Source organism: Grammomys surdaster, unplaced genomic scaffold (genome assembly GCF_004785775.1).
Source record: "Grammomys surdaster isolate TR1022 unplaced genomic scaffold, NIH_TR_1.0 325, whole genome shotgun sequence".
NCBI lineage: Eukaryota > Metazoa > Chordata > Mammalia > Rodentia > Muridae > Grammomys > Grammomys surdaster.
Window position 1 is genome coordinate 738,608 of NW_021604744.1, and position 27,127 is coordinate 765,734.

At 40.0% G+C, this 27,127-nt stretch overlaps 1 protein-coding gene across 1 annotated transcript in view; it reads right to left on the reverse strand.

The window, feature by feature from the left end:
* The window catches only part of Orc5 (origin recognition complex subunit 5), a 60,320-nt gene that overhangs the window by 28,801 nt on the left and 4,392 nt on the right, over nt 1–27,127 (reverse strand). Inside the window, exons 3-10 of the mRNA XM_028778117.1 lie at nt 26,587–26,787; nt 12,700–12,774; nt 11,027–11,138; nt 6,625–6,755; nt 4,206–4,254; nt 4,034–4,124; nt 1,971–2,023; nt 771–883 (exon numbers count right to left, since the gene is read on the reverse strand). Coding sequence (XP_028633950.1) covers nt 771–883; nt 1,971–2,023; nt 4,034–4,124; nt 4,206–4,254; nt 6,625–6,755; nt 11,027–11,138; nt 12,700–12,774; nt 26,587–26,787 — 825 coding nt within the window. The remainder of the gene's footprint in view (nt 1–770; nt 884–1,970; nt 2,024–4,033; nt 4,125–4,205; nt 4,255–6,624; nt 6,756–11,026; nt 11,139–12,699; nt 12,775–26,586; nt 26,788–27,127) is intronic.

Below are 27,127 nucleotides of genomic sequence, written 5' to 3' on the forward strand. Positions count from 1 at the left end.
GAGTTCGGATGTCGAGAACTACATAAACATTCATGCTGATGGGTGTGGCAGCCTGCTTGCAATTCCAGCCTTGGAAAGAGGAATCAGGGATGCCCAGAGTAACCTGGCTAGCAAAATTCACCAGTCTGTGAGTTCAGGGCTTGATGGAGACACCCAGGATGATTTCAAAGTCCATATGTGTGTACATACATATGCATGTTCAATTTGTCCACACACATATGCACATAATCATGAATATATGCATACACACATAAAAATGGAAGAAAAAAAAAAGAATGTTTCAAGGAGTGAAATGTTTTAGACTAACAACTTGGACCCCATTTCCTCTCTTCTGTAAACTACGTACATTCTCTCAAAGTTTAGACTGTAATTGTAGAGCCATTAACAGGTCTAAATTGTGCACTTAGCATCTCCTAGTCTCATCTCTGCCCCTTAGACATTTTATAGATACAGAGGAACTTCAAAGTTGTCATTCTTTGGTATCCACTGAAGACCATTCAGACAGAAACAACTCCAGAGATGTTCAAGTTCCTTATGAAAAAAATAAGTATGCCAGTTATATAATATGCTCTGTTCTTTGAATCATCTTTAGATTAGCCAATACAATTTAAATACTCTAAAGATAATTAAAATTTTATATTATTTATAGAATGACCAGAAAATTGTTTTTCATGTTCAGTATACATACAACAGTTTTGAAGCTTGTATGTCTGAATCTGCAAGAACAACTGTAGTCCTAGGATTTTAAAAAACACAGATGTTACTATTACCTTAAGGAAGAACCTCCTGTCAGTTCTCGCTGGATTATAAGAGGCAAGGTATGCAGCAATAAGAATAAACTTGGAATAATATGGAAGTTCCATGTGGGTATACGCTGAGAGACCTATATAACAGAACACCAGAAGAGCATTCGTCAGGTGCCATTAGGTGTCAGTACCCTTTCCAGGTTGCCCACCACAGCTGTGCTCAGCTACTACTGCAGATACTGGTACCATAGTGCTGAACGTTATCAATGGCATGCTTTCCTTGCTCTATTTGACTGTCTCTTCCAAACCTGGAGTCTAAATGCCATTATTTCTTCCTTTGAGATTATTTTCTCCATTAAACAATCCCTGAAGACCTTATATGACCACAAAATAGGAAAATTTACCTCTATTCCACTCCTCTCCCCCACACATACAAACCATGTAATATTATGTGATATGTTAAAAGTTACTTATAAAAATAACCCCTATTAATAGACATTATCCACTGAAGCCTTATCTAGTATATTATTTTTCTGTATACCCATAATTCCATTCATATAAGACAGGATCTGATACTTACTCTATGTCACAGTCTGTGGGAAGCTTCACATGAGTATCACTTAACATCTTTGTAGTAATTTAAAGCTAGCTTGTCCTCTCATTTTAAAAATGAATAAACAGCTAGCTCAGTCTGAAGCCACACAGAAGTAGTTCAGATACATTATAGCATTTTTTCTAACTCTAGTCATTTATCTTTCTTTCCTACAATATACCACTAGCAGTCATTTGTAAATCAGCTGAAGTGCTCAGAAACAAAGAAAAAACAAAAAGCAAAAAAACCAAAAAACAAAAAAGCTCAATACCAGCACATCATACCCTTCTTAAAAGAAAACAAAAGCATTTGAAAATATAACCACTGAAGAACCTGAGTTATTATAAAGCTTGATTTTATTTCATAAAACTCATGAAAAATTCCATATGCTGAGTTAAAGTTGTATCATACAATTGGATTATTTAGGTGAGAACATCAAAAGAAATAATTGATTTTTCATATAAAAGAATCTAATACTTAAAAAACACAATATTGGTATTCTGTCGAAGGACTATCCCTAACGAAGGTGTTATAACTTGGCATTTGCTACTGAAGGCTAAGAGTATCTGCACTGTATCTGCAGCAGTACGAGCGAGCAGGGCCCTGTAACCGCCTCAGGCTTTCCTTGATACCTTTTAGTTGTCCTGGGTCTGTGTCATCTTTCTGGAACTTTTCCCACTGGGAACTAAAATAAAACACAAGAGCATAAACAGACTGAAAGACACAAGAAATCAATATACAGTAATAAAAAGCCCCACAGAATCTACCACTTTCATTAGAAAATAGAAAAACAACAATACATACAAGGTATATGTTTGTACCTGTACAAAACCATTTGATATACAGTGTAACAAAATACACAAATGTTAATTTTTATCATATATTTTTTATTGGATATTTTATTTACATTTCAGATGTTATCCTCTGTCCCCATTTCCCACCCCCCAGCCCAGAAACCCCCTACCCTATACCCCTCCTCCTGCTTCCATGAGGATGTGCCCACACCCACCCACCTTCCTGCCCTTGAATTCCCCCACACTGGGGCATCCAGCATTCATGGACCAAGGCTCTCCTCTCCCACCTATGCCCGACAAGGCCATCCTCCCCTACATATACAGCTAGAGCCATTGGTCCCTCCCTAAGTGCTCTGAGGCTGGTGGTTTAGACCCTGGGCGCTCTAGTTGGTTGGTATTGTTGTTCTCCCCATGGGGCTGCAAACCTTTCAGCTCCTTCAGACTTTTAACCCCTCTATTGGGAACCCCATGATCAGTTCAATGGTTAGCTGTGAGCATCTACCTCTGTGTATGTCAGGATCTATTAATAACCCTTTTTACTCTGATCACAGGTGTAAAGCTATCAAAATTATAATAAATATCATCAGCTACTCTGTAAGCTCCCAACAGGTCTAATCATCATATTGGATACAACTGCATATTAATCTATAGAACAATCAACTGAAGTGTGTATAGTCAATCATAATATTGAGACATAAAGATTAAGTCCTTCAAGAACATACAAAAGCAAAACTAATATATATGAATCTGTATTTTTCAAAAATTCACCACTGAGTGTTGAGAGTCAAAGTGTGCGCCACCATGCCTGGCCCTCTTGCCATTTTTTAAAAAGATGATATATTATCATATCATATATGATTGCTTATCAAGCAATATATACTCACACACTGTTCTACACTGTGTTTGCCTTTATTTTCATTCAGATAAAATTAAATTTGGTATTTACTATTAATCTTTTGGGTAAAGTATCCTGGTGTCTCTCAGAGGTGCCTTATAAAGTCTTCCCTGTTTAATTCTGTTTTCTATAGCTTTAATACTTGAGTGACAGGTTGAAAACACAAATATTTTGGCTTCATTTCTCTTTGAGTTTCTCAAAAATGCTATTCAATTTGCAAGTTTTATTAACTTTCTTTTGTAAGCAACTTTTTGCTTAGAACATTAAAGATGTTTTTATTTTATTCTTAGTTTAAACATTTTCCAAGTCTTTTTTTTTCCCAAGTCTTAATAGTAGACAATGTTTCTTTCAAAGATATTGAAAGTAATTATGTTGTTTTATGTAAGGAATGCCTTAGCAGATGTGACTGAGTCAGATACTGAGACTGGAATTTCTACTGATTACTATTCAAGTAGTCCAGGAAGAAGAACAGGTCCTAGAGAAGTGCTGACATAGAGACAGAGTGAAAAGCCACAATCTGATGACAGCAGCTACTAGATGCTGCAGGAAAGTATGGCAAGGCCTGATTTTAGACTTCTGGCACTCTGATCTGTAAAGCTGTGCTAACTTATTAGAACGCAGCAGACAAGTGGAATCTCTTGAGTCAATCATTCTGGATAATCTGGGCTGTGAACACTTCTGGTACAGAAAAGTTTCTTCTTTGATTTCCCAGATGTTTGCTTTACTCTGGTGTTGAGCTTTATAACTACCTACCCATTGTTTCCTATCTCCTTGAGTACCTATTATATATGCTGAATCTTCTCTTTCTATCATACTTATGTGAAGAAGGAAAGGAAAACATGTGCACGTTGGTTTTATATGAAGTTTAAGTAGTTTAGAAATTTGAAGTATTCTCGAGTTTAGATTTTGGATAAGGGAGTTTAATCAGTAAATTCTATACAAATATTCAAAAACAAAACCCTAGCACTCTGGATAAGTGATATTTAATAAGCAAACACACAGTTACCTTGAGATCTCCCTGAGATAAACAGTCTGCATTGCCTTCTTCAAGTGAGGTTCAATATTTCTCCATAGTTTGCGAGTATCACGTTCACCTGCTTCTCCCAGGAAATAATTTCAATAATTCAAATTTTGTATAATTTTTCTCACATGAAATGTTAATAATTATAGTTAGTTACCTTCTCCTTTAACTACAGGTTCACAATATTTGGGGAAATTAAGCACTGCCTATGAATTTAAAAAGAGAGAAGACAAAAAGCAGGAAACAATTATAATTAGAAACCTTTTCACATAGTTTATTACAAATTATGCAACTTTATTTAAATTCAAGTTTAAGTAAAATGTCTTTTATAAAACAATAACAATATCAATAATCGAAGTACGACAGCAAACATGCTATTGGCTAAATCCTACCTAATAGGCTCAAATAAAACAGCAAGGCATAATTTGTACTGTTAGTCATAATGATGTTTAATAAAAAGATCAAAGCCAGACAATTAACTGCTATTTTCCAGCATGTGAACACCATCATAAATTAAGCATCACCTAATTAAGGATGATTTAAAGTGTTCACACTGGTCGTTGCACATATGAGTTCTTGGCATTATCCCAGGCATGCTAAATCAATTGGAACATAATACCCAAGAATCTATTACATGTTTTAATAATGTCTCTAGAAATTCTACGCATTAGGAAGTATGAGAAGGATTAACTAATCATGTCTACTTACTAATTTGCCATGTTACTATCCTACTGAAATGTAAGTTTAGTAAATTGGTATAACGTGTCTGCATGTTTACACACATAGGCGAAATTTATTAACATTAATTTGATCTTAAGTATTTTATGATGAAATGATTTAGTAATAGAGCCTAGAGAAGACACAGACATAATGATATAGCTGTGCAAATTCAGATTCAGAAGACAATATTAAGTATTAAAATTAACTTCAGAGAGAAAAGAATAAAAGAGAGCTATTTGCCTCAGCCAACTTCTTGCCTTAATTTTAGTTTTCAGACCTAAGCACAGAAAATAATTACTAAGGCATCATGTCAACAAAGCCAGTTAACAGCCCAGCCAAGTTCTGTACCGCTCGCTCTCCAACTCCATGCCCACTTCTCCTACATCTCTTTCTCCAATATCAGCAAACTTCTCCTACTTTGTATTAGGATTTCCGTCTTAGTTAACTTTCTATTAATGTGACAAAGCACCATAATTAAAGCAGAAAGCATTTTACAGAAGAAAGCATTTAACTTGGGGCTCATATTTACAGAAGGTTAGTCCATGATCATCATGGTGGGGAGTGTGGCAGCAGGCTTGGCAGGCATGGCACTGGAGCAGCAGCTGAGAGCTTAGATCCTTATTTGCAGAGAGTGAGCTAACTCAAAATGATGTGGACTTTTTTAGAACCTCAAAGCCCACCCCAGTAACACACCTCTTCCAATAAGACCACACCTCCTAAGCCTTTCCCAGATAGTTCTACCACCTGAAGACTAAATATTCAAACTTGTGAGCCTATGAAGGCCGTTCTCGTTCACACCATCACAGATTCACACCATCACAGAAACTCAAACTCACTAGTACCTTAAGAAGTATTGCTAGTTTCAAAGAAAAAGAAGTAAGGTTGTACTTTTAGAGTATTTTGGTAGAAACATTAAGTGGTGGTTATGGCACAGCTGGCAAACCTCAGCTCCTTGGCAGCAAGTTTAACCTTTTGTTTGGTGAAAAATTAGTTTTGTTAGTTTACTCCAAAAAAGTTTTTATCTACAGTCAGGATGTTAGGCCTGAGCCAGTCGGAGTGGGCATGGGGTCAAGGAATGAACATTCAACAATCTTAGGCCTTAGCCTGAGACTGGACCTACAACATTCCAAATCCTCCATAGCTTCTGAAACTTCAGTCAGCCAACTATTACCTACTGACACAGGTTCCTTCTAGGGCTTTTCTATTTTATTTTATTTTATTTTATTTTATTTTATTTTATTTTATTTTATTTATTTATCTATTTATTTTTGAGACAGGGTTTCTCTGGGTAGCCAGGGCTGTCCTGGAACTCACTCTGTAGACCAGGCTGGCCTCAAACTCAGAAATCCGCCTACTTCTGCCTCCCAAGTGCTGGGATTAAAGGCGTGCGCCACCACCACCCGGCCCTTCTAGGGCTTTTCAACCACAGAGATAAAGTCTTAAATATTAAATGAAAGTTTTTGTTTGTTGAGACAGGGCTTCTCCATGCTAGACTGCTTGGCCAGCAGGCCCGGGGATCGCCAGTCTCCACCCCTCAGTGAGTCACCTCCCTCAATGCCTTCACTGAAGCTTTCTAAAAGGAAACCAGACAGCCTTGCCTCTTTCCTTTCACAACTCCAAGAAACATTCACAATAATGGAAAGGTATTACTAACAATGCATACAATTTTCTTATCAGTTGTCAGCAGGTGCTAACCCACAGACAGCAATCCATTAGCCTCAAGATGACTTTTCCAAATTTCTGACACATATTCTTGGCTTCTAGCTTGTCTCAAAATTTTCTAAAGGATATACACATATATTGTATGTGTATGTGATATGTGTATGTGTGCATGCACATACAAAATGTTCACTCACCAGGTGCCTGAGCTCTTTCAGATCTCGACAGACAGTGTAGAAAACTCCAAGGAGAATATTAATGTAGGCTGCATAAAAATCAGCTGAATACTCTGGAGGATGATCGTGGGACAGGATCTTTTGAAGGTTCCCTGTTCACAGGACACATAACTAACTTAAATGATCAACACAGAACCACAATAATTATGCTCCAGAATTTTATAAATTTTTTAAAAAAACATTTAGATACAACAATAATTAAGAAAAATAAAGTGGCTGTCAGTTAGAAAAGAGAAATTATGTGATAGAATAATTTGTACTTCTCTTTCTTCCTGGCACAAAACTTCATAAATGATGGGTTAAGCACCTCCCACTAAGTCCCTTCTAAACATACCTGAGCTTACACTAAAGAGGTGACTTGACTCGGTCTTTAGAAAGCTTACAGGTGACAGCAGTCGCTAGGGGCCCTTCTTTCTAGCTTTTAGGCTGAAGGCCAAATTCATCCCCCTAGGCAATGACTTAGTTAACTGGACCTATATAGAAGAGGTTCCATGAAAACCCCTAGATGATGGAGTTCAGAGACAGTACAGAGGGTTAATGGACCCACGGGCTGGGTAACACACTTCACTATGGCCACAGGGACAGCTTTCTAGGCTCAGGACCTCTTTGAACCTCAATTTTGCATTTTTTGGACAACTGTTCATGTCTGGTTTTTTCCCCAATCTTTGACAATCTGACAGTAGTAAGTACAATAGTAAGAAAGAAAATACAGAACTTTCTTGAGTTCTGTGAGCCCTACAGTCAAACCAAGAAACCAGAAGAGTGGACCACAGGAACCCCAGTGTACAGTCAGCTTTTGGAAGACAGTTCGGTACTTGGAGCTGGCATCTGCAGAAGCAGCTCTGTGAGACAGAGCCTTTAACCTGTGATTTCTACACCAAGTCCTGGAAGATGGTTTCAATGGAATTGACAAATCATTGCCAAACTGGGCCAAACAATTGAAGAATAGACTCTTGGATGAATAAAAAAACAAAACAAAACCTACAGTATTTGTTATCAGAAAGTGTTCTCAGTAGGAATAATTCAGATATTGCCACTGGCCCATTTCAGCCATGAGGAACACTCGAAGAATCAAAATTCTCAGTGAATTGCTAAAAAAACAACCAGTTGCTTGAGTATAGACTACATACAAAATAAGTAAAATCTAAGTACCCAAATCATGTCTAATCTAATAGCCTAAGGTTACTCAGAGTAATGAAAAAAATCATGCCTAACAAACACTAAACTACTGGATAGCACACAAAGAGAAAAACATTGTGATGGGCCTGAGTGTCCTATAATTTTGCTTTTAAGGCATAGACCACAGAAAGAAAAGCCACCCTAACACAGACAGAACTTTTCTGTAATGAACAACTTAACTGTGGATGAATATACTCAATCATCAAACAAAAAGCAATAAAAGGCTGTAGTACCAGAAAAAGCTAAAATTAGCCCTGGAATAATAAAACAGGTGAGTCCTACCATCAACCCAGCTTGTGTTCCCTTCTTCCCTCCCTCCGTTCCTCCCCTACCCCAGGGTCTCTTTGTGTAGCCTTGGCTGTCTTAACACTCTACACAGATCAGTCTGGCCTTGAATTCAGAGATTGGTCTGTGTCTGCCTCTGGAGTGTTGCGATTAAAGTTGTGCACCACTATACCTGGTTCACTCGGGTTCTCTAACCAGATGTGGTACAAAAAGAGGCTAAAGGAACTAAGTAATCTCACTGAGCTGAGGATACAAAGGATGGTGTCGAGTTAAGACAGCCTGGATTTTCAGGTAGTGTACCCAAGGACATTAAGAGCCATCCTAAAGCAATGGAAAAAAGGGAGGGGGCTGTAGAAACCTGCCAAATGGTTTTGAGTTCATATATATTTATATATGAACAGAGTAAAACATCATAAGGCCAAATAAGAACAACTTCCGTAGATCAGAGGAAAGCATAAAAAACCAATTAGTGAGAATTAAAGGTTAGACAATACCCAGCTCACATGGGTTTATTAATGTTACTTTTAGTCAGAATGCACAGACCATGAAGAACGCAAGGCATCCAGTGAGATTTCAAAGGTGCTAGGTCTTAGAAAATTAGCCCTGAAATAAAAACTATTCTAGATCCTTCCTCCCAAAACATATCAAATATAGCCTAAAAATGTTCAAATCACAATATGTATCATTCAGTTTTTAAAAAGGTAGATAGACGAAGCATAATACTTGGGGGTGGGGCAAGGGGTTAGCAGAAGGAAAACCACAATGAAAGTAACAGGTTAGGTTATTATAGATATGTTCATATGTTCAACAATAGAGAAAAAAAGCAAAAAGGGCTCTATGATGAAAAAGTCTAAAGGAGGGTAAGATAAACTTCAGTGAAAAACAAACAAAAGATGAATTTAAAGACAGGGAAATAAAAACTATGCCAAAAAAAGTAAAGTTAAGAGGACTTTTAGTTGAAATAACCTACCTGCAGCAGGACAGGATCACATGACCTACAACAACTAATACAGCCCCGGGGAAAATGAAAGCTGCGAGTGGGGACAAGCACATGGAGAAATGATGACCACCTTTGCTTAGATCAGTGGTTCTCAACCTGCAGGTTGTGACCCTTTTGAGGGTTGAACAAACCTTTCACAGGGGTAGCCTAAGCCCATCAGAAAACACAGAACACCTTACAATTCTAACAGTAGCAAAATTATAGTTATGAAGTAGCAACAAAATAATTCTATGGTGAGGATCACCACAACATGAGGAACTGTATTAAAGGTGTATAGCATTAACAAGACTGAGAACTATTGGCTTAGATGAAACTATATTTATAGATCTAGAATAACAAAAACACATTAGAGAGAATACATGATGAAAGCTATTTTCTTTCTTATATTTATATTTCATTAAAACCAAAAGAATATTACAGGTTCCTAGTAAGCAGAACCAAGGGCTTATAATAAATAAGGAAGGAAACGGAGGATATGGGTCGAACACATAGCTTCTGAGGTAGGAAATTATGTCACTGAAATCTTCAAATTGTTACGGAACAGTAACTAAACCAAATCTAATGAAGCATATATAATCTCTTCAAAAGAAAAACAAAACAAACAAATCATTTTGTATGTATTAACGACAAGAAAACAAGACTTTTAAATTTGACCCTGGCTATAACTGGAAAGGAGGTATCCTTAAAACCAAAACCTTAAAAATGATACACCTAGCAAGTTAACATAGCAGGAGACTATTAACCACTAATCCTTTTGCTGCCAATAATTTGGTTTGCCAATTAATGCTTCACTTTAATAGAAAATAAATGATTATAGTGTTTATGCTAAGCTTAAAAGTCCCTAAAACACTTAATAAACAGATGCAACACGGCTCCATTTATTATACAGTTAACAGGTTTATTTTCCTACACTACAACACTACAAAGATTGCTACATTAAATTTTGTCCTGAAATTTCATCCATGTTTTACATCTTAAAAAAAAAAAAGATTCTACAATATCATATCCTTGGATGTAAGCCTCTCTTTCCTATTTTTCCCCCATTTTTTTCTTGTGATTCTATTGATGAGAAACTATTAAAAATAAGATCTTCATCTATTTTGAGTTCCTCTAAATAAAAAACAGTTAATTAGCTAGAGCAGGAGGTGTTACTTGGCTTCTGTTCTTGTGAAAAAAGGCAAAATGGTGTTGCTCTTGGCAATGAATGTTTATAGCTCATCAGATGAGAGGGACAGTGTTAACAAGGCCAAGACCACGGGATGCTATTTCCTCACAGCCTGCTACATCACCTTATGCCTCACAGTTACCATCTTTGAATTAGAGGTATCTTCTGTGTATAGAGATAGCTCAAAATTCAATAATCTACAAGGCTATTAAACAATATAGAAGTACTGTGCTTTTCCAGAGAGAAAAATTATTAGAACCTATAAAATTTAAGATTAAATATAGCCCCCCCCCAAAATAAACAATAGAACTAGCATTTTTTAGAGTAGTAGTTACAGCAATGACAAATAAGATGTACAGAATCAAGATACAGTCATCAAGGGACTTAATCCAAGTATATGATAAAGATTTCTTCCCAATTCTAATATATGTTACCAGTCTAGTATGATTCCTATTTGTGTGGATGTTATAATCACAATGTGAGTGCGTGTGTGAGTGTGTGTGTGTGTGTGTGCTGTTGAAGGTATACTATTAACAAATACATGAGACCTGCTCATTTAGTAATTATGAGAATAGTTCCCTTCACAGTTTTAAAATGCAGGACTAGAAGCATTTAATTAGAGACTGGCAATAAACAGTTGAGGATATTAAGCATTTCAATCTAAACATGCTATAGCTTAACATTTTGAACAAAAATCTTAACAAGGATTATTTGTTCAAACAATTAAAACTTACCGATGCTATAATCAGGGAAATATAAGACAAATGGTTCAAAGCATCCAGTATTTGGTCGAAATTTTTCCCAAATAATCTCACTGAGAAAGATAACAGTCACGTTTCTGTCAGTCTATAAATAAACAGGAAGAAAAGTAACTTAGTATTTAACAATCCAAGGGGAGTAATTCCCTTTGGATTTATCTTCAACTAAACTCAGCAAAGCTTAATATATGTAACAAATTATTTGCATATTAATAAACCACATTTAGAAAACCTAATCAGAAAGCGCAACCATTTGTAAATTTTCATATATAATTGCTTGGAATTTCCATAAAACTGTAGGTTAATCAACATTTCAGTTACTCATGAACACTAGGGCAGTCATACAGAACCTATTTTGTAGATACTAAGAAACTTTTTAGAAAAATTAAGACAAAATCTTTCTATGAGAATTTTTAAGAACCACAGGCTTTCAATCAACTGATGACAGAAAAAGAAAATTTAGCATTTTCCATTATTAAAATAGCTACAGCAACTCAGAGAAAAGGAAACATGGAGTTGGATCAAAGTAGATCTGCCATATTGTATAACTTCATATTAAGAAATATTAAAGTTGCCGGGCAGTGGTGGCACACGCCTTTAATCCCAGCACTTGGGAGGCAGAGGCAGGCAGATTTCTGAGTTTGAGGACAGCCTGGTCTACAGAGTGAGTTCCAGGACAGCCAGGGCTACACAGAGAAACCCTGTCTCAAAAAACCAAAAAAACAAACAAACCAAAAAAACAAGCAAACAAACAAACAAAAAAGAAATATTAAAGTTTTCTGTTTGTTTTCAAATTATCAAGAAAAACTAATGGTCATTACACAGTAAATAACTATACAATAACTATAACTAGTTATTGTCATAGTTATAGTAAATAACTATGACTAGTAGTATCGCCCTCAAATCACCAAGGCTAAAAGAGGTATCTTTTGAAATATAGTTAAAAATTACATTTAGTATGTCAAAAGGGAGAATGAAGCTGAACGTGCCCACTGTCCTGTAACAGACAGCCACACGTGCCTGTGCACATTAGCTGCATTTATCTGCACACTCTACTCTGTATTCCTCACAACATTGATCTCCTATATTCTTTTGGCATTCTCGAGGCTAACAGATGTAGTACCTGCTCCTGTCTACAAGTGTTCTTAGGATCCATATCTCATACAAATTCCCCTATGATAACTACTCTCTAATCTGATGCATATCCTTATTAAATCTTTCCTGCTATTTCTGCATTAGGTAGGTCATGACAATTACAGCTGCTTTAAAACTATTCAAGGATAACACACAGTAAAGTGGAAAGTTGCATGGTGACATTGTATGGCTAGTGGACAGAAATCCGTATGATCAGAATAAGCACAGCACTACTTTGGTAGATTTAAATGAAAGGATATTTAAGAATTATTGTAGAATCCAATGTCTAGCCCTCTCTAATTAATGAGTGAACATTTAAAATTATTTAATAGATAAAAATTACTTTATAGCTCAAAATGAAAAGCTAAGCTAATTTATTAAGTCTATCAAGTCCTGAGTTAATATTACTATGGATCCCTGAACCGTGATCATGACAAAGGAAGACGAGCACATAACACTAGGTGGGAGCAGACCTGATCTGTGCTGAGGGAAAGCCTCTGCCGTTTACTACTTACCAATTCTTGCAACCTAAGAAACCCAGGCAAAAGATTTGCTTCCATATCTCTTAGATAGTCAGCTTTATCCAGAACCTTTAAAGAGAGATGTCTATATGAAAATCAGTTCATAATCATCTTATAAAGTACAACACATTGTAAGATTTTTTAAAAAAGTTTTCCAGGCTACAAAGAAAAGTTGTAACTTTTTAAAGTAAATTTGAATTTACTTCCAAAGGGCTATTATTTGTAACAAGATTTGTTTTGGTTTGGTTTGTTTTGGTTTTAGTTTTTCGAGACAGGATTTCTCTGTGTAGCCCTGGCTGTCCTGGAACTCACTCTGTAGACCAGGCTGGTCTCGAACTCAAAAATCTGCCTGCCTCTACCTCCCAAGTGCTGGGATTAAAGGCGTCCGCCACCACCACCCAGCTGTAACAAGATATTTTAAACAGATTAAGCTAGAAAAAAATGATTATTGATAGCATATTTAATCTAAATATTCAAAGAGAAAACATGTCATTGCTGAGTTTAAAAGGTTGCTCTCTAATCGTTCTACCCAACACAGTATAAAGTACTGACTTCATTTCCCACTAAAAAAAAAAACCCAAAAACCAAAACAAAAAACCCCAAATCCTGCAAGTCTTTATTACCCAAGAAAGACAGAAATATATTCTAAAATTCATCAAAGAAGTTTTCTTGATTACACTTTACAGCTATACATATAATGTAATGTTTAAACTGCTGGATAACTCAAAGATAGTTTTATTCAGTGTTATAATGCTTATGTTGTAACTACAACATACATTAGACATACACGGTAAACACTTATAGATAACATCACATTATATAACAGCAAAATGGTGATGAGTTTGGTCACGATGAAAGGATAAAAATTCATAGAGAACCCCCCCCTCCATCTGAATTAAGGTTGGCAGGTTTACAGGCCTAAGCTCCAGGAACTAGCTGGCCACCTGAAGAATTAGCCAGGGGGCAAGTCAGCCAAGGTCGTTCTAACAAAGAATAGCAGAACTACAAATACAGGTTGGTCAAATCACCCCAGGGAGTGACTGACCACAATGGGCTAGGTTAAGGTCACATTCCTGAGAAAAATGAGTACAGGATGCTTCCCACTCCCCACCTTGGTTTATGACTAACTACTGTTCCTCTTTTTGACTTCCCCCTTCACCTCCCTGGTTTGCGGTTTTCTCCTTTAAATACCCCTTGCTCTCGAGCCTCAGGGTTGATGCTCCGCTTGTGAGTGTTGGCCTTAGTCGACTGATACCCCGAAATCAGGAAATAAAGCCTTTTGCGGTTTGCAGCAAGTTTGGTCTCTCGCGTGATTCTGGATGGTCGAACTCTCCTGTGGTTTGAGTGGGGGGGGGGTCTCCCCATTCTGGGGGCCTTACAACAGTAACAACTATTAAGACTGACTGACTAATGAGTTCATGGGTCTTTTAAAAAAAAAATACAACCAGCCACAGTATCATACATTTAAAAGTTTAATGATAATACTCAAATTTCTCCAAATCTGTCCAAAAAGTCACATTAATATCATGGGTGATTAAAGATTCATGAATGGATGAGTTCATATAGAACGAAAGGAAAAAAGTACTTGATTCCCCCAATTATCAATTTTTCTGAGTTTGTGCTGTTTTTCTATTATTACTACAGACCTAAAGGCTTAAAATTTATTTTTTCACAGTTCTTGAAAGTCAAAACCCTAATGACCTCTCTCACTGAGCATCACAGTGATAACTCCAGTGGCTCCTACAGAGAATCCATTTCCTGCCCTTTCCAGCTTCTAGTAGCCTGGTCCAGACGGCTGTGGTACTGGAATGCTGTGGCACGTTATCTACAACATTTCTATCTTAAAGGCAAAGAAATATCCTCAAACTTTTGACTGCTACAGTGTTTACAGTCTGGTCTTGTCCACCTGTATAGTACACTTAAGTTTCCTTCTGATCCTCTTATGTACTGACATTTAGGATTAGAGTACGCTTTCCTCCCAGATAATCTGGGTAAATCTCCTCACCTTAAGATCCTATCCTTCAATTAACTTCATGTGTGACCTTTTTCCAAGTAAAGTAGTATTTCAGGGTTCAGAAATTAGGACCTGATATCTTCTTGAGGCTATTACTTGCCTGTAGTGTAGTGCAGTAAATTACATTCTCAAGGAAACCAATAAATTGGAGTTCCATGATATTTTAACTATTTATCTAATGTTTCTATTCATTAACTCACTAAAAGTTTCCAAGTTAATTCTTTGAGAACTTGGTACATGTATATAGTGCATTTTTACCATGGGCCTCCCTCACATCTCAAACTCCTCCCGGACTGCCAGCTACCCACATCCTGCAAAACTTCATGTTTTATTTTCCCTTGTTCCTTTTAAATACCTGAGCCCAGTTAGTGCTGCCTATGCTCCTGACTGTGAAGTCACTCACTGGAGCATTGTCAATCTACCAGGGGTCACAGCCCTGAAGAAAACTAACTCTTCCTCCCTTAGCAGGTATCAATTGCCATTACCTCCTCAATTAGGGACAGGGACCTCATGAGCTCCTCCCTCATCCATGATGGAATGCTGACTGGGCTTGTGCTAATGACTAAAGCTGTTGTTAGCTCATGATTTCAGTGGCTGCTATATTCAGAAGACACTGCTTTGTCACTGGCTTTCCCAACCTCTGGCTCTTACAATATCTCTGTCCCCAGTTCCATTGTTCTCTGAGCCTTGTATGAAGGCATTATGATACAGATGTCCTTTTTAGAGACACTTGTTGGTATCAGGCTCCAAACTCAGTGACATCACATCTAAGCGACTTCCACATCGTTGCCAAGGCAACCTCCATACATTCCAAGGATCCACGGGGCTACCTCACCTTTACCTGGGAGAGGCTATGTTACTGCCCATATAAAACAGGCAGAACCCCCTGACCTCACTCTCTTCCTCCATCTTCTTCCTCTATTTCTCTCCCCCGCTACCTTTGCCCTATCTCCTGAATAACCCCTCCACCCTTGGAACCACTTGGTCTGGTGTGGTCTGTTCTAAGCTGCCCCCAGACTTCTAACATTGGTGCATTGGGCTGAGATTGAAGACTTTGGGAACTGCAACTTGCTGTGCAGCTGCCGGGTGGCAGCTGCTAGCTGTTGTGACCATGCAAGACCGACACCACGTGGCCTACTGCTACTGCCACCAACGGCCGCTGCCACAGCCACCACTGCTACACCACGTGGACTCCATCCACTGCTAACTGCCATCACTGACAGCATGAATTTCCATGCTGCTGCAGACCAACTCCACCTGCCGCTTCGAGGCTCACGAAACTTCCACCCCGTGAGCTGTGCCAACTGTGCCCCCCACAATGTGCTGCTCTGCCATGTGGGCTAGGCAGCCAGACAGGCCTACACAGACATCAAGGTTTCATCTTTCCTGATACCAGACTGCATAAGCCCGCAAACACACATGGGCATATTGATTGGTAAGGAGCTTCCAATTGCCGGGAGGGACCCTAAATGCCCAGATAAAGGATGGCCAGCCTTTCCTGGGCTGAGGGGTTGGCATTTCACTGCCCCAGTCTATATGACTGGTCTCTTGGGTGACCTATGACTTAGGACTTTGGCCATTGGGTGACTTCTCTCCTCGAAAGCAGTTCACAACCCCCACCCCCAAAGCTCTTGCAGCAGCCAGAAATCCTGGTACCAGGTAGAACTGCTTTCTGGCTATCTCCAGGAGTTTGCCGAGGCCCCTAGATATTCTCATGACGACCTGATATCTAGGCTGCTTGCCTGATTCTTTACCGACTTTTCTCTCAGGACTTTGATACGAATAGTTCGGTAACAGCCCCCCATCACCCAATGGGCGCTACCGACTGCTCCCCCAGACACCCTACTGGGTGAATAATCTGAATAACTTCAAATCTCTAAAATTAATGACTGATTTGAGGCCTTCCAAATTGATACATCTCTGCAATAAAGTCTGGATTCCATATCCTCTAGATAATGGTTTAAAATGGCCACCTAATGGCACATTAGACCCAATCGTTTAAAGGATCTTCATAAATACTGCCAACAGTCTGGTAAATGGAAAGAAGTTCCCTATATCCAAGTATTCATCTATCTGCACTCTAATCCCTCCATGTGTTCTGCCTGTTCCCCACCCCAGGTTCTTCTGACCATGAAACCTACTCAACCCCCCAGTAGATGACACTACACCCTTAAATCCAGTTGACGAACCACCTCCTTTCCGTCGCAGACCTGTTTCCATGCCCAAACTGCTGCCTCAGTTTCTTCTCACCAGGATACCTCAGAGTCTACTAGCCCGACCTCTCCAGACCCCTCTCCTCCTCCTGTGCCAGCTGCAGGCCACTCCAATCACCCTGTGTTGGCACCAACCTTTACCCCTCCTATCACGCGTTCTAAGGTCACAGCCAAACCCCCAATTCCTTCTCCTCCAGGGACACCTAAACCAGCATCTGTCCTTCCTCTAAGGGAAGTGGCTGGGGTTGACGGTCTGGTCAGAGTACATGTTCCTTTCTCACTGAGCGAACTTTCTCAAATAGAGAACAGACTGGGTTCCTATACCTCTAACTCCTCTGTCTTTATTAAAGAGTTCCAGTACATCACCCAATCCTATAGCTTGACTTTCCATGATGTTTATATGATTCTCACTAACGATTTACTTCCTGATGAATGCAGGAGATTTTGGGAAGAGGCAAAAATGCATGCAGATCAGATTCATCAAACAGACAGAACATATCCAATCAGATCTAAGGCAATTCCTGACCAGGATCCTCGATGGAATTATAATTCCGCAGGTGGTATCTTAGCTAGAGATTGATTTATAACATGTCTTTTGGCAAGCCTAAGAAAGGCAGCCTTAAAGCCAGTAAACTTTGAGAAACTCCAAGAGGTTGTCCAGGACAAACAGGAAAACCCATCTCAGTTTTTAGAACGCCTCACAAAGGCTATATTGAAGTACACTAATCTGGACCCTGAAAACCTGGAAGGTAAGCAACTTCTGATGACCTACTTTTTTCCCAGAGCTACTCTGACATAAAAGCTAAACTTAGGTGATTGGAGAGGAGGCCCCTAACTCCACAGGCAGAAGTCTTGGCGCTGGCCTTCAAGGTGTACCATGAGAGAGATGAGAAAGCCCGAAAACAGAAATACCACATGCTGGTAAAGGCTATCCGACCAGCCTCAGCCACTACCCAAGACTCCTCATCTTTGAAGGCTCAAGGACCACCAGGCCCCTGCTATAAATGTGATCAACATGGCCACTGGGCAAAGGCTTGCCCCAACCCCAGCAAGCCAAGGGGACGATGTCCTAGGTGCCATCAAAGGGGACATTGGGCTGTTGCTTGCTCTCATGTTGCTCAGAACAGAGGGACATCACTCCCAGAAAACCCTTCAGCTGACCTTCTAGGCTTGGCTATGGAGGACTGACGAGGCCCGAGCTCTCTCGACCCAACCATGCCTATCACTAGCAGGGAGCCCAGGTAGATATTATGGTATGTGGAAGACCCATCTCCTTCCTCTTGGACACTGGGGCCATTTACTCGGTCCTGATAGAGTTTGAGGGAACCATCTCACCTTCGCATTTTCCTATTGTCAGGGTAAGAGGACAATCTTACCTTCCTCACCAGATTCCCCCACACACACACACTTAGTTGCATTTTTAGGGGTGTACCTCTCACCCATTCCTTTTTGGTAGTGCCTACATGTCCTGTCCCCTTATTGGGAAGGGATATATTAGCTAAGTTGGGAGTCTCTATTTCCTTTGCTCCCTCAATTCGCCTAAACCCAAGCTCGCCAGCAGTTCCTCTGTTCCTTCTTCTAGCCAGTCAAACTACTAACACTAACATGTTATTTCCCTTACCAGCTTCTCAGGTGGACCCCGAGTTTGGGATGTCCAGAAGCCCTCTGTTGCTAAGCATCATTCTTCTGTTGCCATCCAGTTACTGAACTCCACCAGGTACATCACACAAGCTCAGTATCCTCTCTCTCTCCAGAGCCTCAGGGGACTTAAGCCTATCATTTCTGACCTCTTAAGGAAAAAACTCCTTCACCTTACCTCTTCCCCCTTTAACACCCCTATACTAGCAGTTAAGAAACCTAATGGTACCTATCGACTGGTTCGAGACCTCAGATGTATCAACTCTGCAGTGGTTCTCCTCCATCCTGTGGTGGCTAACCCTTATCAGGTCATCTATTTGGGACTAATAATTACCCCAACCCACAAGGCTATTACCTTAGATAGAAAGACTCTGATTCAGTCTCTAACTGTCCCTTCTACAAAGGAGGAGATTTTATCATTCCTAGGAATGGCTAGCTTTTTGTGTTCCTGGGTTCCTTCCTTTTCCCTACTTTCTAGCCCCTTATATGAAGCAGCACTAGGCCCCACCCACGAACCTCTTCTCAAACCTGTTACTAAGCCTTTTCAAAGGCTCTCCTTAAGGCCCCAGCCTTACATCTCCCTGACCTGACTCGTCCTTTTTCCCTCTACGTAACTGAAAAGAAGGGATTTGCCCTTGGAGTCTTAGGTCACCAACTGGGACCATCTTTTGCACCTGTAGCATACTTGTCAAAAAGACTAGATATAACCATCCAGGGATGGGCACCTTGTATTCGTACCTTAGCAACTGCTGAACTCCTTATTCAAGAGTCAAAGAAACTAACCTTGGGATCGCCTATAACTGTCTTCTCTTCTCACAACCTGTCACAGTTCCTAACGTATAAAGGCTTACAGACTCTACCTCCCTCCAGGCTTCTCTCTCTTCAGGTAGCTCTAATAGAAGACTCCACCCTCACCTTTCAATCATGCCCACCTCTTAATATTTCCAATCTTCTTCCTCGACCTAATACTGACTACTCCCTATCTTACTCCTGCACTGAAACCTTAGAGGAACTATTACCTCATCCTTCACACATACAGGAGGGCACATTGCCTCAAGCCATCTCATCTATGGTATACAGATGGAAGCTCCTTTCTACATGAAGGGGCCAGGAAAGCTGGCTATGCCATAGTGTCAGACACCAAGGTAGTGGAGGCACAGGCCCTTCCTGCTCATACCACCAACCAACAGGCTGAACTAATAGCCCTTACCCGTGCCTTCCAGCTGGCACAGGGACAATCTCTCAACATCTACACAGATTCCAAATATGTTTTCCATAGCCTCCTGTCTCACACTGCTATCTGGAAGGAGTGCAGGTTACTTACCACAAAAGGAGGATCAGTAACTAATGCAAACCAAATTATGGCCATGCTAAAGGCCTCCCATCTCCCCCCAGCTATTGGGATTGTCCACTCCAGATCCCACCGGATGGATGACTCTATTGTCTCCAAGGGAAACAACTGAACCGATGAGGCAGCTAGAGCTGCGGCCCTTAGGGGCCTAGACTCATCTCATCCTCCCCAGGACATTCCTACACTGCAACCCACATCCCTACTTACACCCCCTGATACTCGTCAAACTCTGTCCTATCTTCACCAGCTCTTTCATCCTAACAGCCAAGTGTTGTCTTATTTTTTGTTAAGACCCACCTACAGCCTACTCCTGAGGACTTAAGTTTCTTAAAATCTATCACTGCTTCTTGCAAAATCTGTCAGATGTCAGGTCCCAACTCAAGGTATCGTAGCACCCTTTTTCCTACCCATCAGGCTAGAGTCTCCCTTCCTGGAACTGACTGGCAACTTGATTTTACCCACATGCCCGCCGTCAGATGTGCCAAGTACCTCCTGGTCTTGGTGGACACCTTCTCAGGCTGGATAGAGGGTTTTCCTACAACTAACAAAAGGGCTCAGACAGTCTCTGATCTCCTCCAAGAGATCATCCCCCGTTTTGGTGTCCCAGCCTCCCTTCAGTGAGACAATGGTCCTGAATTTACTTCCGAGGTTTCTCAAATTCTATCTAAGGCCCTAGACATCCCATGGTATTTTCACATTACTTATCACCCTCAATCTTCAAGTAAGGTAGAAAGAACTAGCCGCTCTTTAAAAACTACTCTTGTCAAGCTGTCACAGGAACTTCATCTTGACTGGGTAAAACTCCTACCTCTGGCTCTTTTCAGGCTACAAGCTCTCCCCAAGCGGCCTCTCCTCATCTTACCCTTTGAACTCATGTATGGACATCCAGTTCTAACTCCTGGTCTTCCACCTAAATGCTCTCCCCTCCCAGACCATCTACTCACCCCATTGCTTTGCCACCTCCGTTCTCTCTTGTGGAACTTTGCTGACCACCATTTACCTCAACCACACACTGTCTCCTGTCCACTGCCTGCCAACATTGGAGACGAAGTGCTTCTCTCCCCTCCAGAGCATCGGCCCTCACCCCTCTCGCCCAAATGGCAGGGCCCTTTTAATGGGCCTACAGCTGCTAAACTTGAGGGACTCCCACATTGGGTCCACTTTTCATCCCTCCACCTAAAATCGACTCTTCTTCAAACATGTTGACGCTAACAGGACCTATTAAGTTCTATTAAGCTCTATTAAGGTCCAGAGGACATTGAGATCACCCACCTTGTCCTCAATCCCAGAAAATGAGACTCCACTCCGGCAGCTGAGCTCGACTTCACTGGACTAGACATGGGTTTCTCACCTTCCCCCTGGTGGTTGTTTCTATCCAGGTCAGCCCTTACATCTGGAGGTTCAAGGTTCAAGAGATCCCCCACAGATAACAGTCTTTCCAAACAGCATCAGGAAACCGCTCCATAGCTGGATGCCAAGAACCAATCCAAATTGCTATCATCCCATCTAAATATTATGTTCTCTACACTTGCTTTCTCTTTGACAAGATAGAAGATTATTGTAGAAACTGGCCAGATGATTATGGGGGCTGCCCATATTGGTCTTGTCAGATACATATGCTAGGATCATGGACCAACCATTTCTTCGACCAACTCCGCAAGACACTTGTTTCTACATACAAGACCCACGGGATTCCAGCTGTGGTGCTTCAGAACTGACAGGGGCCAGATGTCCTGACAGCTAAAGAAAATGGTATTCACCAGTTCCTCCAACAAGAATGCTGTTTTTAGGGAACATGAGATCTCCAGTTCTGTGATTTTTAAAAACCCATATAAAAGCAGATACTCTCTTTTGTAACACCCTTTTTAGTCATGCTCTTGGTGTTATTATTTCTAACCAAACTATTAATCAGTTCCCATTAGAGGATTACCAGCCACTGTCCACAGAGGAACATGATACACACATCTACCGAGTGGACCCCGATGATGAAAGCCAGCTACTCCCTACAACAGACTATACCCCTACACAGCAGGATGTGGTTTAAGAGATACAGTGCACTGACTCCTCTTTCACCATTGGATTCCCCTCCCCTTTTTTCTTCTCTTTATAATAAGAAAAAGGGAGGAATGTTGGTATCAGGCTCCAAACCCAGTGACATCACATCTAGGCGACCCCCACATCGTTGCTAAGGCAACCGCCATACATTCCCAGGATCCACCTGGCTACTTCATCTTTACCTTGGAGAGGCTACATCACTGTCCATATAAAACAGGCAGAACCCCCTGACTTCGCTCTCTTCCTCCATCTTCTTCTTCTTCTATTTCTCTCCCCCTGCCCAGCTTTGTCCTATTTCCTGAATAACCCCACCCCCTTTTAGAACCATTTGATCTGATGTGATCTGTTCTAAGCTGCTCGAGGATGTCTAACAACACCTTCTCTAATGAGTTCTCAGCTATACTAATTGGTATAAAAGTAAGTACTTAGAAGGCAGTTTGATATTATGTCCATTTAGCAAAGAAACAATAATAGGTTCTCCTTTTGGGTCTATTATTATTATCTTCAGCCACAGGTTCTGACCAAGCTTAGAGTATAGCTACCTCCTCAAAAATAGGCCTTAAATCTAATTGAGAAGGCTAAGCTGACTCCATGACAGGCTTCAAACTGGCAATTTAAGAGATTAGACCTAAGAACTAGGCAAGTCCAGGCAAGCACATATAAGTCAGTTACTAGAAACAACAACCCAGTTCCCAACCCCCACACCTTGATAATGGTTCTAAAATCCTAGAATAAAAGAAAATAAAGCTCATCCACCCCCAAACTCCCCTAATGCACTTTAAATCTGGCCGACAAACTCAAATTGATTTATCTTGGTAATGGGAGACCCCAACATGGGAGACTTCTACAGAATAAAACTCTTTAGGTTTACATACTATTTAAGTCCAGGGTATCATTCTTCAGTGAATCATAGACCTTTATATAATCAGATAATGATGGCATATTCCAAAGCATTTATGACACTTCTACAACAGTGGGCAGTCTTGCCAGGCTCTGTGTTCCTGTAGCTCACTGGGCTTATAGTCGGGAAGACTGCTGGTGTTCTCCTCCTACTCCACAGCCTGCAGAGCACCTGATCTGACACAAGCTAGGCAGAAGGGAAGCTTCCAGTCAGTACCTGCTTGCTTTAACTCAGTTTTTAATTGTCAAATCGTTGATCCTCCTCAAATTGGCTCCCATGTTCTCTAGTCATTGATAGCATCCTAGCTTTAAAACATGGCAAGATGCTCTGCATTATCTGGTGCATTTTCTGTAGACAACTAAAGTTTCCTTTTCTACAAAGGAGCCTGCCTATCATAAACATTTACCTCTACCAACAGATCTTATTATAAATTACATAATCATTTAAACTAGGAATAAAATTAAGATTCAGGATATATAGTTTTCCTGAATAATTCAGATATTTTATATCCATTTTACTAACAGAGAGCTTGTAACAATATATGAAAACAACTAAGACTACAACTTACTACAATAAACACATAAATTAGTTTTCCTACTATACACTCTCAATAGGAAATTTCCCATCAATCTCCATTTAAATAATTCTAATCTACAACACAGACTAACTTAAAAAAATTGATCACTTTAATGAAAAAACACAAAGCAGAACCAACAAATTAAGAGTTCATTCTTTTAATAATGATTTCATTATTCTAATTAATGATCCTTCTTTAAAAGTCATTATCAGATAACTACAATTCAAAAGAAAAACTAAGATGTAAATATCTTTCTTAATGATTTTCTGTAAGGTATTCTAGTAGATTCTCAATTTGTAAGCCATTTTAATAAGCAGAAAAAAATCTTAGCCAACTTTCTGTATTATTTCCTAAGCACTGAAGCCTACAAATCTATAGTTACAGACCATTCTATAAATTTACTTTAAAAATGTTCTATACCAAATGTCTGTACACTTTTCTACCTTGATGTTTAGCCAAGTAACAAATGCTTGTTGGGTACTTTCTCTGGTCTATGGGATCTGAAACAAGAATACTCTCCCATTCTCACCCTGGCTCTCCCTTCTCATCTCAGCAGCCCTGAAAATTCTATTTGCTAAAGTCAGCCATATAGTCTGGTGTGGGACTTCGTAAGGGTTCACGGCTGGGCATGGGCCTGGAACCCCGAGACTCCAAGGGGAGAAACGGTAGGTGTTCAGCCACGTCTCCAGAACCCAGGGTCCTGACACACAGTCTCGTCTCCATGGACCTACATTGTTCAGTCATGTAGGCCATTACAGCCCCTCCCAAAGTTCACAGGTAGAAGATGTGACTACAGGCCTCAGGCCCTAGAAAGATTTGCATACTAATGAAGGCCAGAGGGCAGAGCCAATTAAGCATTCTTCCCCAGACTCACCCCCCTTTCTCCCTCCCTATATTTAACTCAGGTCTGCCCTGAGTTTCATGGGGGTACATCCAGATCCATCTACCATCGGCCATGAAAATAAACCTTTCTGGAACCTTAGACTTTCTCGTGTATGTGGGACCCACTGGCATGGAAAGTCTCTGGGACACCGCCGTGGCTTTTGTCCCACAGTCTTGGACCAATCCTCCTTATTTTCTATCAGTTACAGCTTTGAATCATCCTTCTCTAAAACAACTTCTATATATTTGGATATTTCAACTTCTATAGAGATGGCCCTCGTTTGGTTCTTACATTATGAAACTATCTTTATAGTACTAAAATGCTATTTGTCTTTTCCTGTCATTTTTAACATTTGCACTGTTGATATAAAAGCAACAGTGAGTTAAACAAGAGTCACCTTAGCATACATCAAACAAACGGTAGTAATTGTTAGTAATCACTGCATTCTTTACTAGCATTTGCATTAAAAATTTAAAAACTGACTTGGAGCTAGAAAGATGGCTCAGAGGTTAAAAGCAATTGGTATTCTTCCAGATGACCTGGGTTGAATTCCCAGCACCCACATGAAAGCTTGCAACCATCTATAACGTTAGTTCCATGGGATACAATGCTCTCTTCCGACCGCTGCAGGCTCAGAGCACACATGTGGTACATAAACTTACATGCTGGCAAGATACCCATACATGTAAAATAAAGAAATTTTAAAATTAAAAAGATACTTTCTCTTCTCTTTTTTTTTCTTTTTAAAGATTTATTTATTTATTTATTTATTTATTTATTTAATGTACATGAATACACTATAGCTGTCTTTAGACACACCAGAAGAAGGCATCGAATCCCATTGCAGACGGTTGTGAGATACTTTCTCTTCTTACAGAACAAAAAAGATGTGTTTTGCCCTGATTGCTAAATCAAACTAAGAACATGGAATATTCTATTAAACAATGAAACCCTGAAACATATGGAGAAAAAGCACAGCTCACGTTAGAGTATTTTCTTATCACCTGGCTTTGTCTCACACATTTCAGACAAGTTCTGAAGATGCCAGCAATGAAGAAAACCAGTGGGTGCACACCAAAAGAACCCCAACAAGAAAATGCTCTCTTGGGCTAAAAGAGCAGGAAAGGGAAGGCCTGGCAAAGCTTCTAAGACACTACACACTCTTTCTGGCCCTGAGGGTTTTGGGGAATCCCTGTATAGTGGGCAATTTTTTACTGTGTGCAGAAGGTTTTGAATTGAGAGCTAGGAAAGGTAGGGCCATTATCAGTTTTATCTGCTGAGGAATGTTAATGATGGCTTGTTATGTATTTTGATGGTTATTTTTGGGTGGGAGTCTTTTGAGATGCTGGACACCCATAAGGCTTCTATAGGAGCAGTTATCTCTTGCTGTTGGGATGGAGGGCTGCACTCTGTTAAGTTTAAAGGCTTTAGTGGTTTACCATCTTTACCATGTAGCGAGGTACAATCATTTCTCCAGTGGAAACCTTTGTGACACTGGGGACAAACTGTCTTAGGGGCATTAGGACCTTTTGTGAGAAGGGAGTTTTGTGGGCACTCCAATGTCCTGTCTCCACATTAAAAGCAGATTCCTTCTGTTTTTATTGCTGCTACTAAAGCCTGAGCCACAGATGTAATCTCGTATATAGACTTAGCACATTGCTAACTTCTCAGTCTTCATGTCTGCTCCTTCTTATTTCTCATTCCCTGAACACTGGAACATTCACATAAACACATGCAATGCCACAGGACTCAGGTCCAAGACTCATCTGTATTATAGCTACCTGTACTGGTAACTTAATACTGTCTCACAATTTTATATAGTGCCTATATGTTCACCACTCCAAAATAAAATCACCATGTTGGACCATTAAACCAAAAACAACCTGTCTTCCCTGAAGCTGCCTTTGTTTGGTACTTGGTCCCAACAATGAGAAAAGTAACCAATAATCCAATTCACTCTCTTTGGTCTGTCTTAAATCTTACCACTCATGAAACTGTACAGGACCACAGACATCAGTACTTTTCATGCCACGTCTTACAGTCTGCGTGTTGTCTTATGTGAATGTGTGTTATGTATAACTCTTCTGTTAGGCAAAGCTCCCTTTAAACAGCAGCTCTGACACATTTTTATATCACAAAAGCACCTTCCACAGAGCACGATACAAAAATAAGACTCAAAATAAATATATGGAAGTGTATCTATTGCAGTTTTCAAGTTAAAGATGATATAATCATATTAAATTACTTACAATATATACAGTCTGATCCTGGAGATGTTCAGCACTGGTCACTTGCTTAAACAACCGAATAAAGTCATTAAATGTTTCACATGTCATTTCTGTGGAACACCCTGCCTCTGAAGAGTCAAGATGACTCAGTTTGTTTAAAATTTGTTCCAAAAGTAGTCTCGAAGTAAAACATTCAACACAATTCACAAAGGCATGTGGGAGCTGAAAACAAAAAGAAAAACAGAGTAAACAAAACATATACAATGAAGTTTTGTTGGATAGCCTCTAATTTCCTCTGTGAATCTATACCCCACTGTTCTCTATGTAGCCCATGCCCCAAGAACCTGACCATGGAAAGTACACCATCAGGCCCTAGTTGGAGAAGTTGCAGGAAGTAGTGGCTAGAGATGGAAGCAGAGCAGCTTAGGATCACAGTGTCCACACTGTGCTGTAAAGGCCAGCGCTCCAGCTGAGTACGGCTTTTGTAAGGCAGCTAGTCTTTCGAGTTTTGGCAACAGTGTGTCTCTATAATTCCTTGAGGTCTGGGAAGTGATAAAGGCTA